An 18,058-nucleotide genomic window follows, 5' to 3' on the forward strand; every position below is an offset into this window, starting at 1 on the left:
AGGCAGCATAGTTATTCAACATATTTCTCTCGCGATTCTTGGAACAAGAGATTTGTAACGCACGATTTCAACGCAGAAAACACTCGACGGGAAATCATTATCACCTTAGAAAAACTTCTCCCGAGCTCAGGAAATTAAAAAATGTTCCAGAACTAAAGTCCTTTTGATTATCTTTTGTAATTTCTCACAAACTGAAAGTAAAACCGTTTCCATATCGGTTTATTCTTAGATTCCAATTTACACCTTAAATTTTTTGAAAAAGACTATTGATGTACAGAACGTTCACCTGCGCACAGCCGTCTCCTTTAGAAGCAAACAGGAACATAAGAACCGTCTGCACGCAGGCTAACACAGCACGGAAATTACTCTTTAAAGAGCAAAACTCGATACTTTTCGGCTGCAGAAACAGTCGTGAAAGAGAGCGGGACACTTGTCGCTGCGAATTTGATTTAAAAATGGTTTTTCCGCAGGTCATTGCAGGGTTTCGTGGTCTTCTGGACGTGATCGGTCTTCCCATGAATTTGCTGGTAATAGTGACGGTCGCCTTGGAAAAAAGATTTCACGTGATGCGATATATTCTACTCGCCAGCCTTGCAGTGTCAGACTTTCTCTTTTTAGTTCTCGTAAACACATTCCTCATCGCCAGCACAGCACAAGAAAGATGGCTGTACGGCCAAACAATGTGTCATCTCAATCCGTTCTTTGTGCTGTACTTCTACCTTAACACAGTTCTTCATCTGATAGCCGTGTCTTACGAGCGATACAGCGCCATCGTCAAATCCCCTATGACGTACGATGGTACGATTACCAAGAGCAGAGTGGTGTTAATGATTTTCATCTGGGTAGCACCGATTCCGTTGTCCATCGGTCCGTTCGTTGGTCGGGGACAGTACGTCTACAATCCAGAAGTGTTCACTTGCGAACAACTGGCAGTTCACCATGATTTTGCTGCAGGGATCATAGTGTTTTTTACCGTTCTCAGCTTCGTTATTCCCTTCCTGATAATCTTGCTCCTCAACTGGTTGGTCTATAAGACGGCAAAAGCGCTGCAGCAAAATCCAGTACAAGTCGGAAGCCTTGACGGTTCTGATATGTCTGCAAACCAGTTGCAAGAAATGTCAAGGAGAAGGAGCGAACGGAAGGCAGCTGTCGATGTTTGCATTATCATCGCGGCGTTTATGGCGTGCTTTCTTCCCGCTTGGATCGTAGGAATCTGTCGTCAGTTGAAAAATCTTGACGTTCCAGCTAAACTCGTACTTGGTACAAGTACTATCTTTCACTCGAGTGCCCTGTGCAATCCCATCATCTATTCCATCCGTAAAAGAGACTTTCGAGCCGCGGTAAAGAATGTGTTCAGGCGGATGGGAGTCTTTGGAAGCCTTAACAACACCATCAGTAATGAGAATGGTCTGAACAACTTCACATTAAGAGCCAGCATCGGAACAGAAACCACCATGGCAAGACCAACAGCACCACAGGAAGCCCAGGGTTACGATGAAAGGTTTCCTGGTAACACAGGACGATCTGAAGTGATTTTCCAGAGGAGTCGCCTTTCTCCGATTCCAGAAATCACCGAATGACTAAACCCAGCTCAAATGAAACGTCACAATAAGGTCCACCGCACAGGTATGCACCGGTGACTGTTTTGCTATGTAAAACATTAAGAAAAATTGTACATATCTGTTATATTGTAAGCACTTCAGCGAAAATATTGATATTAAGAGGTGTACCGTTCTATTTCTCAATTTGTTCCAAAGTTTAGGAGCAGCTACAACTATCGGCTTGTCTAACCTAACAATATATTATTCTCTTGATATGTAAACCATTTTTTTGAGGTTGTGAAGGTAATTTTCAACATTGTAAAAACAAAAGTTACATTTAAAAATTAGACTACTCGCCCTCGTTTTCTATGAGCGAGTAAACAACAAAGCGCAGCCGAGTTGACAATCGCTCACAGAAAACGAGGTCATGTAGTGTAATTGTTACTTATAACTCTAAAGGATTGCAGTTCAAAACCTACAATTTTATGTACTTTTAAGCCAAAAATCAAGAATAAGTGTCCCTTTTACGAGCCCGCGAACGTGTTCTATCAGCGATGTAAGGTAGTTCACCACCAAATTTTCTCCGATCCTGTTTGGTTTAGTTTGATCACGTGACGCGATAGGGTTCATAAGTGGAGAGACACTATCAGCCTTTATAGTTCACCACTAAATTTTCTCCGATTCTAATTGGTTTAAATTGATCACATGACGCGATAGTGTTCATCCGCTGAGGGCACTATTTTAACAATAGAGTGTTTCTGTCGAGGAACTATCGGCTGATAGTCGCCCCGCGGGAATTTGATGTTCTTAAAACTAGCATATTAGCCCTCGAAGCTTCGCTTCTCGGGCTAATATTTGTTTTAAGAACATCAAATTTCCGCGGGGCAACTATACCCGGATAGATAGTACTCGTTCGTGAAAAGTTTTTGAAAACAAACGGGCCTAGACAAAAAAGCGATTGATATGCATTTTATATTTTTTCACATTTCACCCTAAAGAGTTAAAAATGTTTTTCAAAAAGCTCGTTATTGAATGGGCTTTCGGTAGAAAAGTTAGTAGTGAACAATAAAGACGAAAGTCTAATAGTTATTTTTTCTGAACTATTGGTCTGATAGTTGCCCCATGGAATTTTGATGTTCTTAAAAGTAGCATATTAGCCCTCGAAAATCGAAGAGCGGACAGTTCATAGACAGAAACACTCTGTTTAAATAGAAAACAATAGGAGAAGGCCGCTACTCGCCTTCGAATATCGCGCTCGATGTCGCTCGCTATTTCGCTTTCGTTTCACGGATTTTAGAGCAAACGAAAGACTACCGCAGTCTAGAACAACTGAGGTCATTGGCCTTTACGACAACTGGTTGCAAATAGCGTTTCCGTTTAGCCAAGCTGTAATGGAGGCATCAAACTCTCTAAAGAATTAGATCTTTTTCTTTCTTCTTATTACGTAATATCGTCAGTTTGCCTGTACATTGCTACATTAGCTGCCTACTTGAAAAATTTAGTATTACATGATTATGATTCTGAAAAAGAGCAGAAATGTTGTATATTTCCATCTTGTCTCATCTTGTAATGGAATAAAATTTGTTTTCTTTACAATGATAACGGTACTGGTCTCGTTTTCTTCATGTTTTACTCAAAACTAGTACTGTGAGACGGCTGTGGATTTAGGCTAGAGCAGATTAATTTCAAAACGTCAATACAGTAAAAACCCGCGTATAAGAACAAGTGGATTAAGAACACCCAGGCCTGATTTTAGGAAATAAAGTACCATTTATATAAGAACACATTCAGCCTGAAAAATGAAAGTTGTCGTTATTCTTGGTTTTCATGTTACGTCATAAAATTCTGAAATCAAAATTCACTAGGCCTGCTAAATTTTCGTTGTCATTACACGAAAGATAAACTAAAAATATATATTTTGGCAAGTTTCCAGATCGATAGTGTCATTCGTTTTTAAAACAGAGCATTTTGAATATTTGAGTTCTCCGTCGTATGTGACATCAAGCTGAGTGCCGTGACAAAGCTGTTTTGTTTGAAAAAACACTTTGTGCAGAATGAACATTTCAGATATAATAAGTGGTGTTTATTTGAAAGTGTACTAGCTCTTAAGCCAAGGATGGCCGCTGTTGTAAACAGAATTGAGTTCCAGATGGTTTCTCTGACATCACGGCGGCCATTACTGTGTCCCTCGACAGGACACAGTTATGGCGGCTCCATACTAAGCTTTATAAATTTGCGTGGAAAGGTTCGGAAAATAACTCGCGAACTGTACACCGCACAGACCCGAAACTTGAAGAAATTGTTTATCTATTTACCATCTATAATATTTAAAATTCATAGCTTCTGTAGTTGAATGGTTTCGAATTTATTTTTTGATTGCGTGACAGTGAAAACCAGCAATATGGAAAAATATCGAAGATCAACACTACTTTTCATTGCACACATAATAGTTCCACCCCAATGAAAGTAAAGTATTGCCTTGATTTATCAATTTTATTAAAATTAAAATACAATCGTGTGCATATATTTTGATTTCATCTATTGGTAGCCTAGTATGTTCCTTATTTTAAGAAACCTTTTTTAAGAACACTTAAGAACACTTACAGGCTGATTTTGCAGATTTTAACCCTTTATATAAGACCAAATCAGCCTGAACCGCCAAAATAGGTGTTCTTATACGCGGGTTTTTACTTTATATGTTTCTTTCTCTCTTTTCTCCAGTTGTTCAACTCATACTCAATGAAACTTTTCATTCCCATTTTCTCCAGTTCAGTTGCCGGTGCTGCATCAAGGCAGCATTTCAAGACGAAGATTTTCTTTATACACTCTTTTTTTCTATAAGAATATATTTTATAAGAATATCGAGGCTGAAATTTGCGAAATTTTAAGAATACTTTAAGAATAAACCCGAGGCTGAGATTTTGAAAAGAATATTTATTTTTGTGTTGAAAATTTGTAAATACAATACAATTTTTTTTCTTTCTTTAAATGGCAAAACTAGCCAAAAGCAACACTAGGCGTATGTTTGATGCTAATAACATTTCTGCAAGATGTTATACACCAAAAACTTGTAATTGATACCCCCAATACATTCTAACACAGAAAGGTCATACGCTATAATCTAAGAATATTCACAAGAATATTTTCAGCCTAAAATCGGCAGAAAAAAACAAGAATATTCAGCCTGGGCCGGAAAAACAAATATTCTTATAAAAAGAGTGTATTCTCGTAACCAGGCAACTGGGCAATGTATTGACATTGTCAATAGGAGAAAGATGATTTTAATTTTTGAAGCCACCTGCCAGTGAGAGAATACTCTATAGACTATTTTTTTATTTAAATGGGACTGGAAAATAGCCTGTTAATTTTAAATCCAAGTTCAGGTTTCCTACAAACACAATTCTAAACTTCGTGGTAACTTTTAGTGTTTATACAATTTTTCCTTCATTCAGTTTAATTTCTCTGTTCACAGAGAAGAAAAGTGAAAAAATTCTGATTCATATGATTCAAACAGACGTGTTGTTTTTTAAAAATGTTTGGTGTAAAGTTAAAGGCTTTGGTCCATCTTATACAAAAGCTTCTAGACAAAAGCTTTTTGTGAAGAACACATTAGCGTTTTTCGCAGACAGAATGCACTTTCCGTGCGCCCTTTGCTTTAGACACACAAATGCAAGATACTTAAAATGATTCTTCAATCTTAAATTGACATATCAAAATCCTTACTTGGTTCCGAGTTTAAGGGGAATGTAACAAAGAAATTGTACTGTCGAAATAAGCATAAAAGATTATGGCTTACCTTCTACTTTAAAATCGGCAAGATGTAAAATTTAATTACAAATTAATCCACAGCAAAATCAAAATACTGCGTGTTTGTTCAATATATTGCGCTAATGCTTTCAATCAGAGGTTTTTGAATCAGAGGTTTTTTGATGTACAGTTTATCGCCCAAAACATTTAAAAGGAAATCATTACCACTTTACAATGAGCCTCTTCTAGCTCGGGAAATTTAACATTGTTGAATAATAGATCATGTATCTCTTAACCCTCGGACGTACAAGCAAACCATACCCCCACCATCGTACAGGGGGGGGAGGAACCCCCCCGGAGTTTCGATATTAAGGCGTGCGAAATATTTGCTCCAGAAGAAAGCCCGAGCACCACAAGAGGATATTGGCTGTGACTCACATGACGTCACGTGACGTCATAGAGCCGCCATCTTGGATCCGCCATCTGGACACTCAGAAAGCAAACAGAAATGACAAAATCAAGTCAGAATGCTAGCCGAAAACAAATCGGAACTAAAAAAAACTGGAAAAAATAAAGAAAAATGAAAAATGACGAGGCAAGACCGCCGAATGACGTTGCCAGGCAACGCAAAATCATGGACACATGGTGACAACAAAATCGAAGGAGAAGAACAGCACGAAAGTCAGACTGAGAGTAAATCGCTCAATATTTGGAAAAAACTTATGGGGGGGGGGGGGTGGCATCCACCCCCGACGTCCGAGGGTTAACCCCCGAGCAATGCATAAACGTTTAATGATATATTACGTATAGCCTTTAACTTTTAAATCACAGTGTATCGTTACATTTCAAACATAACCTATATAGCGAAATGAGTGGTTACTGGACAGCATAGTTGTTGAACATCGTTCGCTTTTGACTTTTGAATATAATCAGAGACTGCCGCGCGATTTAACGCTCAAATCTAAAGGGAATCATTATAACTTTAGAGATACTTACACCGTGTTCAGGAAAGTTAACAATGTTCAAGAACTTAAGTTCTTTCGAGTATATTTTGTGATTTCTCACAAACTGAAAATAAAAGCGTTTCCATATCAAGCTTTTTTGTATTTTTCCAATTTACACTTGAGATGTATTTTTAAAAAAGAACAATGACGTACAGTACTTCGAGCAGGAAATCGCTGTTCAAAATCAAAATGCAAAACCCGAAACTTTTCGTCTGCAAAAACAGTCCTGCACGGAAAGCGAACAAGACATTTGCCGCTGCGTAGCCGTTATCGGTCTTAGAATGGTTTTCCCGCAGGTCATTGCAGGGTTTCGTGGTCTTCTGGACGTTATCGGTCTTCCCATGAATTTACTGGTAATACTGACGATCGCCTTGGAAAGAAGATTTCATGTGATGCGATATATTCTGCTCGCCAGCCTCGCAGCCTCAGACTTTCTCTTTTTAGTTCTCGCAAACTCATTCCTCATCGCCAGCACAGCACAAGAAAGATGGCTGTACGGCCAAACAATGTGTTATCTCAATCCATTCTTTGTGTTATACTTTTACATTAACACAGTTCTTCATCTGATAGCCGTGTCTTACGAGCGATACAGCGCCATCGTCAAATCCCCTATGACGTACGATGGTACGATTACCAAGAAGAGAGTGGTGTTAATGATTTTCATCTGGGTAGCACCGATCCCGTTGTCCATCAGTCCGTTTGTCGGTTGGGGGCAGTATGTCTACAATCCAGAAGTGTTCACTTGCGAACAACTGGCAGTTCACCGTGATTTTGCTGCAAGGATCAGCATAGTGATTTTTACCGTTCTCAGCTTCGTTGTTCCCTTCCTGATAATCTTTCTCCTCAACTGGCTGGTCTATAAGACAGCAAACGCGCTGCAGCAAAACGTGGTACAGGTCGGACATCTTGACGGTTCTGATATGTCTGCAAACCAGTTGCAAGAGATGTCAAGGAGTAGGAGCGAACGAAAGGCAGCTGTCGATGTTTGCATTATCATCACGACGTTTTTGGTGTGCTTTCTTCCCGCTTGGATTGTAGGAATCTGCCGTCACTTGAAGAATCTCGACGTGCCAGCCAAGCTCGTACTTGGTACCAATGCTATCTTTCACGCTAGCTCCATATACAATCCGATTATCTACTCCGTCCGGAAACGAGACTTTCGAGCCGGGGTAAAGAATGTGTTCAGGCGGATGGGAGTCTGTAGAAGCCCTAACGACACCAGCAATAACGAGATTGGTATGAACAACTTCACATTCAGAGCCAACCTCAGCACAGAAACCTCCACAGCAAGACCAACTGCACCACAGGCAACCCAGGGTTATGATGAAAGATTTCCTGGTAGCACAGGACGAACGGAATTGACCTTCCCAAGAAGTCGCCTTTCTCTGATTCCAGAGTTCACTGAATATGACTGAGCCCAGCTTATATGAAACAACGCAATAAGGTCCCATGGCACAGGTATGCATGGGTGACTGTTTCTATGTAAAATATTATATAAGAAAAAAAAATTCCCGTGTCTGTTATATTTGTTAGCGCTTAATTCAGCAAAAATATTGATATTTAGAAATATTGTAGCTGGTTTTATCAGCTAGTCTAACCTAGCCATATATTATTCTCTTGGTATGTAAACCGTTTTTTGAGGCTGTGAAGGTACTCCTCAACATTGTAAAAAGAAAAGTTACATTTTACTATTTAAACTACCGTAATGATTCGATTAGCGCCCCTCCAATAAGCGCCCCTCCGAAAGCGCCCCCCGAGGGAAGCGCCCCACCAAAGGCCCCACCCCCCGCACCCCCGTGCGGAGCCACGAGACACACAGAACCCGACCACACCACGGACGAGGAACAGACGCCAAGGAACGGCCAAGAAGCGCCCGCCCGAAGCGCCCGCCGAGGCCCCGGAGAAAAGGCCGGGCGCATTGTCATTACGGTACTCGACCTCGTTTTCTTTGAGCGAATAGACAACGAAGCGCAGCCGAGTTGACCATCGCTCATAGAAAACGAGGTCATGTAGTGTAATTGTTTTATAATAGTAGTTACTCATAAATTTAAAGGATTACAGTTCAAAACCTACAATTTTATGTACTTTTAAGCCAAAATTCAAGAATAAGTGTCCCTTATACGAGCGTGCGATCGTGTTCTATCAGATTCTATCAGCGATTTAAGGTAGTTCACCATCAATTTTTTTTAAGATCCTGATTGGTTTAGACTGATCACGTGACGCGATATGGTTCATTAGCGGAGAGACACAATCAGCCCATAGTCCCCGGCCAAAGAAAAAACCCGGATAGGTAGTACTCGTCCGTGATTTTTTTTTATAGAAACACGTATAGTTCGGGTGCTGTAACTTTACCTTATTTCACTGATTTTGTTCATTTGTAATTTCCACTGTGATAACTGTTTATTTAGCTGATGCAATAATTTATCAACCGTCTGAAGTATATAACTGTAGAGGCTGTGTATTTGTGATTTGATTTATTCCGAGAAGAGGGATATATAAACTACGTGAGAAGTTCAGTTCAGTCCTGTCTGAGAGTTTCTCTTTTGTCTGTCCGAATCGATCCCCGGTATCCAGAAATTAGTGAAGGATTTCTACCTCCTTGTAAGCCAAGAGTTGCTTTAGAGAGTTTACCTTCTCAAAGATGTGTTTATTTTTACGATGTCAAACTCAGCTTCCCATTTCAACGAAGGAAAACTAAATCTAAACTAAATCTCGGATCGAAATTCATTTTTCAAGTTAGTTAGCACGTTTTCTTGTGGGCCAGTTTACGAAACCACAATAGAATCCCCCGCAGCTAATAATAACAATAATAATAATAAGCGAATGTTTATCCAGGATAACCCTTCAGTACATGCGTACTGTTATCAACGGGGTCCTGCTAATTAAAAATTTAAAATTTAAAAAGTATTAAAACAACAGGCTGCAATTAAATTGATGGGAACTGAATGGGTCAAACAAAGAATGTGGAGAAAAGAAGGTAAACTTGGTTCAAATTAGCTAATCTTGTTTTGAAGTATTGACCAGTATTGTTGCATGGTAATTGGAGTACTGCATGGTAGCAGAATCCCCGCACGCGCCGATGGCGCGCGCGAGCGGAGTATACACACGTAAGCGAAATCAGTCGGGGGAATAAGTGCCGGGTTTGGCAAATCTTCGTTGAAGCACTCGAATAGTTTTCGAATTATTCATCCAATCAAAAACTAGCGCGAGCGCTCACGAGTACTCCGAAAGCAATTGCGTGTACAAATCGTCAGGTTGCTTAGCAACTTCTGGGACGAAAACCGCGGGCTCAGTCACTTCTCGGAGAAGTGATGTCGCCATGTATCAACTGGCACTTGTTCCCTCGACTGAAATGGACAACTCTATCATGCCGAGAAATTTTGGTCATGACGTAAGCGTATGACTGACCTTACGGATTCAGGGGGAGGGGAGTGAGGAGTCCAAGCAACCGGATGGGGAAGTGAATGCCTTCTCTTTGTATCCCTAAGCTTGTATCTTTGATATTGCTATGGTTAATTTACAGCTGACCAGTATCACATGACCATATCGAGGGCTCAGGTGTACAACTTATCGAGGTCGTGTATTTTTTTAAGCTGGCCGCTGATCAGGCTGTAAGCGGAATTTCTGGGATTCGAGTCAACGATTTTGAGAAGTTATGTTTAACTAACTTCAATGACAGTATTTTCAATCAGTATTTCCATAGATTTTAACGAACTAGCAAAATATGTGCGGAGCTCCGCTAGGCTTGGCTAAATCTATATATTAATTTAAAACATTTTGCTGATGATTCTTTGAACCAGAGACTTTTGTGCCACGATATGTTTTCAACTTAGAAAACCTTTGACGGGAAATCATTATCACTTTGGAAAAACTTCTCCCGGACTCAGGGAATTAAACATTGTTCGAGAGCTGAAGTCCTTTCAAAGTCTTTTGTGATTCCACACAAACTGAAAGTGAAACCGTTTCCCTGTGCGGCTTCCGATTCTTATTTTACCAATTTACACCTAAAATAAGATGATTTGAAAATGAGAGCACTGACCTATAGTTCAGAAACAGTTCTGATAGCAAGTGAATACCGAACCTTAACAATCGTTTTTCAAGCAATAACCTTTTATTTGCAATTTCAAAATATCGATTCTCTTCATAAGGACATGCCTCGAGCCGATGATTTTGTTTCTTCTCCTTAACTTGCAGCAGTGGCATGTATTGACACTGTTATCAGAAATTTGATTTTCAACTTCTGAAGCCACCTGTTCTTTTGCGAAGCTTTTTTAAACTTTTTTTTGGGTTTTCAAACAGAATTTAGCTCGTGGATATTTGTTCTAATCTCGGGTTTTGTACATACACATTTGAGGCCAATCTAAAAGTTTCGTTCGTGCCGACTTTTCTCGAGTTTTAATCATTGTGTTTCAAATGTTTGGCGTCAGTTTAAAGACTTTAGTTTCCATCTTATACGAAAAACCTTTATTATGCAGACTGCATGTCAAGAACAACACATTTATGTTTTTTGCAGATGTCATTTTCCTTTACCAAACATGGAATTCATTCTTCTTGAAAAGGCTAATCTCTATACATTTAAATTCTAACACTTATTTCTCTTTAAAAAAATATTTTTTTTAAAAAAATGTTCGGAATCTGAGGGGAATGAAATTAAACACAAGAAATTGAAAAAAAAAAGAGAAGACGGCTGAAATCAGGTTACTCAAAGTCATTCTTTTCAGCTGAATAGGCTAATTTCGATACATCCAAATTCTAACAAACGCTTATGGTTCCGAGTCTAAATGAAATGAAACAATAGAATTGTTTATCCATCTCTCATCCTCGAGCCAAGATAAAGTTATAATATATCATAGTAGACCTTAGAGTTGTGACTTGCCTTTTACTTTTACCATAAGATTACTAACAAAATCTGCAGCAAAATGTCAAAAGGCAGCATAGTTATTCAACATATTTCTCTCGCGATTCTTGAAACAAGAGATTTTAACGCACGATTTCAACGCAGAAAACACTCGACGGGAAATCATTATCACCTTAGAAAAACTTCTCCCGAGCTCAGGAAATTAAAAAATGCTCGAGAACTAAAGTCCTTTTGATTATCTTTTGTAATTTCTCACAAACTGAAAGTAAAACCGTTTCCATATCGGTTTTTTCTTAGATTCCAATTTACACCTTAGATTTTTTTAAAAAGACTATTGATGTGCAGAACTTTCACCTGCGCACAACCGTCTCCTTTAGAAGCAAACAGGAACATAAGAACCGTCTGCACGCAGGCTAACACAGCACGGAAATTACTCTTTAAAGAGCAAAACCCGATACTTTTCGGCTGCAGAAACAGTCGTGAAAGAGAGCGAGACACTTGTCGCTGCGATTTCGATTTAAAAATGGTTTTTCCGCAGGTCATTGCAGGGTTTCGTGGTCTTCTGGACGTGATCGGTCTTCCCATGAATATGCTGGTAATAGTGACGGTCGCCTTGGAAAAAAGATTTCACGTGATGCGGTATATTCTACTCGCCAGCCTTGCAGCGTCAGACTTTCTCTTTTTAGTTCTCGTAAACACATTCCTCATCGCCAGCACAGCACAAGAAAGATGGCTGTACGGCCAAACAATGTGTCATCTCAATCCGTTCTTTGTGCTGTACTTCTACCTTAACACAGTTCTTCATCTGATAGCCGTGTCTTACGAGCGATACAGCGCCATCGTCAAATCCCCTATGACGTACGATGGTACGATTACCAAGAGCAGAGTGGTGTTAATGATTTTCATCTGGGTAGCACCGATTCCGTTGTCCATCGGTCCGTTCGTTGGTTGGGGACAGTACGTCTACAATCCACAAGTGTTCACTTGCGAACAACTGGCAGTTCACCGTGATTTTGCTGCAGGGATCATAGTGTTTTTTACCGTTCTCAGCTTCGTTATTCCCTTCCTGATAATCTTGCTCCTCAACTGGCTGGTCTATAAGACGGCAAAAGCGCTACAGCAAAATCCGGTACAAGTCGGAAGCCTTGACGGTTCTGATATGTCTGCAAACCAGTTGCAAGAAATGTCAAGGAGTAGGAGCGAACGGAAGGCAGCTGTCGATGTCTGCATTATCATCGCGGCGTTTATGGCGTGCTTTCTTCCCGCTTGGATCGTAGGAATCTGTCGTCAGTTGAAAAATCTTGACGTCCCAGCTAAGCTCGTACTTGGTACAAGTACTATCTTTCACTCGAGTGCCCTGTGCAACCCGATCATCTATTCCATCCGTAAAAGAGAATTTCGAGCCGCGGTAAAGAATGTGTTCAGGCGGATGGGAGTCTTTGGAAGCCTTAACAACACCATCAGTAATGAGAATGGTCTGAACAACTTCACTTTAAGAGCCAACCTCAGCACAGAAACCTCCACAGCAAGACCAACTGCACCACAAGAAGCCCAGGGTTACGATGAAAGGTTTCCTGGTAACACAGGACGAACTGAACTGACTTTCCCGAGAGGTCGTCTTTCTCCGATTCTAGAGATCACCGAATGACTAAGCCCAGCTAAAATAAAACATCACAATAAGGTCCCACCGCACAGGTATGCACCAGTCGCTGTTTCTATGTAAAACATTAAGAAAAAATTGTACATGACTATTATATTGTAAGCACTTCAGCGAAAATAATGATATTAAGAGGTGTACCGTTCTATTTCTCAATTTGCAACAGAGGAGCTGCTTTTTATAACAAAGGGTATTGTGTTCCAAAGTTTAGGAGCAGCTACTACTATCGGCTTGTCTAACCTAACCATATATTATTCTCTTGACATGTAAACCATTTTTTTGAGGTTGTGAAGGTAATTTTCAACATTGTAAAAACAAAAGTTACATTTAACAATTAGACTACTCGCCCTCGTTTTCTATGAGTGAGTAAACAACAAAGCGCAGCCGAGTTGACAATCGCTCACAGAAAACGAGGTCATGTATTGTAATTGTTACTTATAACTCTAAAGGATTGCAGTTCACAACCTACAATTTTTAGTACTTTTAAGCCAAAAATCAAGAATAAGTGTCCCTTTTACGAGCGCGTGAACGTGTTCTATCAGCGATGTAAGTTAGTTCACCACCAAATTTTCTCCGATCCTGTTTGGTTTAGTTTGATCACGTGACGCGATAGGGTTCATAAGTAGGAGAGACACTATTAGCTCTTATAGTTCACCACTAAATTTTCTCCGATTCTAATTGGTTTAAATTGATCACATGACGCGATAGTGTTCATCCGCGGAGGGCACTATCAGCCCTTATAGTTCACCACTAAATTTTCTCCGATTCTGATTGGTTTAAATTGATCACGTGACGCGATAGTGTTCGTCCGCCGGAGGGCACTATCAGCCCTTACCGATGCGCGCGCGCCAAGGGACGGACGACGCGGACGAGGGCGAGCGGGGGCAACGCGCAGGGACGGAAAACAACCGCCACGCGGAACGCGAAGCCAACCGGCCACGGCCCGGCAAGACAGGCGAAGCGACGCAGGAAATGTTAAATAGTGCCCGCCGAAGAAAAATGCCCGGATCGATAGTGCCCGCCCGTGACTTTTTTTGTAAACAAGCGTGCCTGCAGACAAAAAAACCCAACCAAATTCACTGCATTTAGTAGGTTTCTTGTCTGGTTTTGTTTCGTTTGTTAAATATCGGCTTTCAATTGAGTTTTTTATCCTGAAAAGTAAAAATAATTCACGATGCTTGTTTTTGTATGTGCGCGCGGAAGAAAATTTAGTGGTGAACAATAAAGACAATAGAGTGTTTCTGTCTCGGAACTATCGGTCTGATAGTTGCCCCTTGGAAATTTGATGTTCTTAAAACTAGCATATTAGCCCTCGAAGCTTCGCTTCTCGGGCTAATATTTGTTTTAAGAACATCAAATTTCCGCGGGGCAACTATACCCGGATAGATAGTACTCGTCCGTGGAAAGGTTTTTGAAAACAAACGGGCCTAGACAAAAAAGTGATTGATATGCATTATATATTTTTCACATTTCACCCTAAAAAGTTTAAAATGTTTTTCAAAAAGCTCGTTATTGAATGGGCTTTCGGTAGAAAAGGTTAGTAGTGAACAATAAAGACGAAAGTCTAATAGTTATTTTTCTCTGAACTATTGGTCTGATAGTTGCCCCATGGAATTTTGATGTTCTTAAAAGTAGCATATTAGCCCTCGAAAATCGGAGAGCGGACAGTTCATAGACAGAAACACTCTGTTTGAATAGAAAACAATAGGAGAAAGCCGCTACTCGCCTTCGAACATCGCGCTCGATGTCGCTCGCTATTTCGCTTTCGTTTCACGGATTTTAGAGCAAAAGAAAGACTGCCGCAGTCTAGAACAACTGAGGTCATTGGCCTTTACGACAACTGGTTGCAAATAGCGTTCCTCGTTTAGCCAAGCAGTAATGGAGGCATCAAACTCTCTAGAGAATTAGATCTTTTTCTTTCTTCTTATTACGTAATATCGTCAGCTTGCCTGATCACATTGCTTCATAAGCTGCCTACTTGAAAAATTTAGTATTACATGATTCTGAAAAAGAGCAGAAATGTTGTATATTTCCATCTTGTCTCATCTTGTAATGGAATAAAATTTGTTTTCTTTACAATGATAACGGTACTGGTCTCGTTTTCTTCATGTTTTACTCAAAACTAGTACTGTGAGACGGCTGTGGATTTAGGCTAGAGCAGATTAATTTCAAAGCGTCAATATAAGTTTCTTCCTCTTTTCTGCAGTTGTTCAACTCATACTAAATGAACCTTTTCGTTCCCAATTTCTCCAGTCCATTTGCCGGTGCTGCATCAAGACAGCATTTCAAGCTAGACGAAGATTTTCTTTCTACACCCTTTTTTTCTATAAAAATATTTTTATTAGAATATCGAGGCTGAAATTTGCGAAATTTTAAGAATATTTTAAGAATAAACCCGAGGCTGAGATATTGAAAAGAATATATATTTTTTGTGTTGAAAATTTGTAAATTCAATACAAATTTTTTCTTTCTTTAAATGGCAAAACTAGCCAAAAGCAACACTAGCCGTATGTTTGATGCTAATAACATTTCTGCAAAAATATACACCAAAAACTTGAAATTGATATCCCAATACATTCTAAAACAGAAATGTCACACGCTATAATCTAAGAATATTCGCAAGAATATTTTCAGCCTAAAATTGGCAGAATAACAATAATATTCAGCCTGGGCCGGAAAAACAAATATTCTTATAAAAAAGAGTGTATTCTCGTAACCAGGTAACTGGGCAATGTATTGACATTGTCAATAGGAGAAAGATGATTTTAATTTTTGAAACCACCTGCCAGTGAGAGACTACTCTATAGACTTTTTTTTATTTAAATGGAACTGCAAAACAGCCTGTTAATTTTAAATCCAAGTTCGTGTTTTCTATAAACACAGTTTAAGACTTCGTGGTAACTTTTAGTGTTTATATAATTTTTCCTTCATTTTATAATTTCTCTGTTCACAGAGAAGAAAAGTGGAAAAATTCGGATTCCTATGATTCAAACAAACGTATTGTTTTAAATGTTTGGTGTTAAGTTAAAGGCTTAGTGTCCCATCTTATACAAAAGCTTAATAGCGCACCTTTTTGTGAAGAACACATTAGCGTTTTCGCAGACAGAATGCACTTTCCGTGCGCCCTTTGCTTTCGACCACAAATGATGTTTCACAAATCAATCTTAAATTAACATATCAAAATCCTAACTTGGTTCCGAGTATAAGGGGAATGAAACAAAGAAATTGTACAGTAGAAATAAGCCTAAAAGTTATGGCTTATCTTCTACTTTTTAATCACAATGTAAAATTTATTACAAAATAATCCACAGCAAAATCAAAATACTGCGTATTTGTTCAATATATTGCGCTCATGCTTTCAATCAGAGGTTTTTTGATGCGCAGTTTAACGCCCAAAACTTTTGAATGGAAATCATTACCACTTACAAATGAGCCTCTTCGAGCTCAGGAAATTTAACATTGTTGAATAATAGATCATGTATCTCTTAACCTCGAGCAAACATAAACCTTTAATAATATATTACGTAATTTTCCTTTGACTTTTAAATCACAGTGTATCATTACATTACAAATTAAAATAACCTTCAGCGAAATGAAATGTCACTGCACAGCATAGTTGTTCAACATAGCTCGCTTTTGACTTTTGAATCAGAGACTGCCGCACGATTTAACGCTCAAATTAGGGGAATCATTATAATTTTAGAAATACTTTAGCGGAGTTCAGGAAATTAAACAATGTTCGAGACTCGGTTGAAGTTCTCTCGAGTATCTTTTGTGATTCCTCACAAACTGAAAATAAAAGCCTTTCCATATCAAGCTTTTTTTTATTTTTCCAATTTACACTTGAGATGTTTTTTTAAAAAAGAGCAATGACGTACAGTACTTCGAGCAGGAAATCGCTGTTCAAAACGCAAAACCCCAAATTTTTCGTCTTCAAAAAAAGTCCTGCACGGAAAAGGAGCAAGACATTTGCCGCTGCGTTATAGGTCTTAGAATGGTTTTCCCGCAGGTCATTGCAGGGTTTCGCTGCGTTCTGGACGTGGTCGGTCTTCCCATGAATTTGTTGGTAATAGTGACGATCGTCTTGGAAAGAAGATTTCACGTGATGCGCTTTATTCTTCTTGCCAGCCTCGCAGCGTCAGACTTTCTCTTTTTAGTCCTCGCAAACTCATTCCTCATCGCCAGCACTGCACAAGAAAGATGGCTGTACGGCCAAACAATGTGTTATCTCAATCCATTCTTTGTGCTATACTTCTACCTCAACACAGTTCTTCATCTGATAGCCGTGTCTTACGAGCGATACAGCGCCATCGTCAAATCCCCTATGACGTACGATGGTACGATTACCAAGAGCAGAGTGGTGTTAATGATTTGCATCTGGGTAGCACCGATCCCGTTGTCCATCGGTCCGTTCGTTGGATGGGGGCAGTATGTCTACAATCCTGAAGTCTTCTCTTGCGAACAACTGGCTGGCGTAGATGGTGACTTTGCTGCCAGAAACATCATTGTAGCGTTTCTTATCGTTCTCACTTTTGTTGTTCCGTTCCTGATAATCTTGATCCTCAACTGGCTGGTCTATAAGACAGCAAACGCGCTGCAGCAAAACGTGGTACAGGTCGGACATCTTGACGGTTCTGACATGTCTGCAACCCAGTTGCAAGAAATGTCAAGGAGAAGGAGCGAACGGAAGGCAGCTGTCGATGTTTGCATTATCATCGCGACGTTTTTGGTGTGCTTTCTTCCTGCTTGGATCGTAAGAATTTGCCGTCCTTTTTTCAATAATCCCGACGCTTCAGCTAAGCTCGTACTCGGTACCAATGCTATCTTTCACGCTAGCTCCATGTGCAATCCCATTATCTACTCCGTCCGGAAACGAGACTTTCGAGCCGCGGTAAGGAATGTGTTCAGGCGGATGGGAGTCTGTGGAAACACTAACAACACCAACAATAACGAGATTGGCATGAACAACTTTGCATTCAGAGCCAACCTCAGGGCAGAAACCACCGCAAGACCAACCGCACCACAGGCAACCCAGGATCAGGGTGAAAGATTTTATGGCAGCACAGGACGAACTTTCCAGAGAAGTCGCCTTTCTCCGATTTCAGAAATCACCGAACGACTGAGCCCAGCTTAAATGAAACAGCACAATAAGGTCCCACCGCACAGGTATGCACGGGTGACTGTTTCTATGTAAACTGTCAAGGAAGAAATTGTCTGTTACATTGTTCGCACTTCAGTAAAAATATTGTGT

At 39.9% G+C, this 18,058-nt stretch overlaps 2 protein-coding genes across 2 annotated transcripts; both read left to right on the plus strand.

Annotated features, from left to right (window-relative positions):
* The first annotated feature begins 6,573 nt into the window (after nt 1-6,573).
* On the plus strand, nt 6,574-7,707 carry LOC144666654 (octopamine receptor beta-1R-like). The gene has a single exon (XM_078528046.1). It carries the CDS (start codon nt 6,574-6,576, stop codon nt 7,705-7,707), a length of 1,134 nt encoding a protein of 377 aa, XP_078384172.1.
* A 3,966-nt stretch (nt 7,708-11,673) lies between these two features.
* LOC144666655 (octopamine receptor beta-1R-like) lies at nt 11,674-12,798 on the plus strand. The gene has a single exon (XM_078528047.1). It carries the CDS (start codon nt 11,674-11,676, stop codon nt 12,796-12,798), a length of 1,125 nt encoding a protein of 374 aa, XP_078384173.1.
* The last annotated feature ends 5,260 nt before the right edge of the window (nt 12,799-18,058 follow it).

This window comes from Oculina patagonica, chromosome 9 (genome assembly GCF_052425735.1).
Source record: "Oculina patagonica isolate OP01 chromosome 9, crgOcupat, whole genome shotgun sequence".
Lineage (NCBI taxonomy): Eukaryota > Metazoa > Cnidaria > Anthozoa > Scleractinia > Oculinidae > Oculina > Oculina patagonica.

Bases quoted from the DNA above. Each gene is read 5' to 3' on its own strand.
- LOC144666654 (XM_078528046.1), top strand. From the start codon at position 6,574: ATGGTTTTCCCGCAGGTCATTGCAGGGTTTCGTGGTCTTCTGGACGTT.
- LOC144666655 (XM_078528047.1), top strand. From the start codon at position 11,674: ATGGTTTTTCCGCAGGTCATTGCAGGGTTTCGTGGTCTTCTGGACGTG.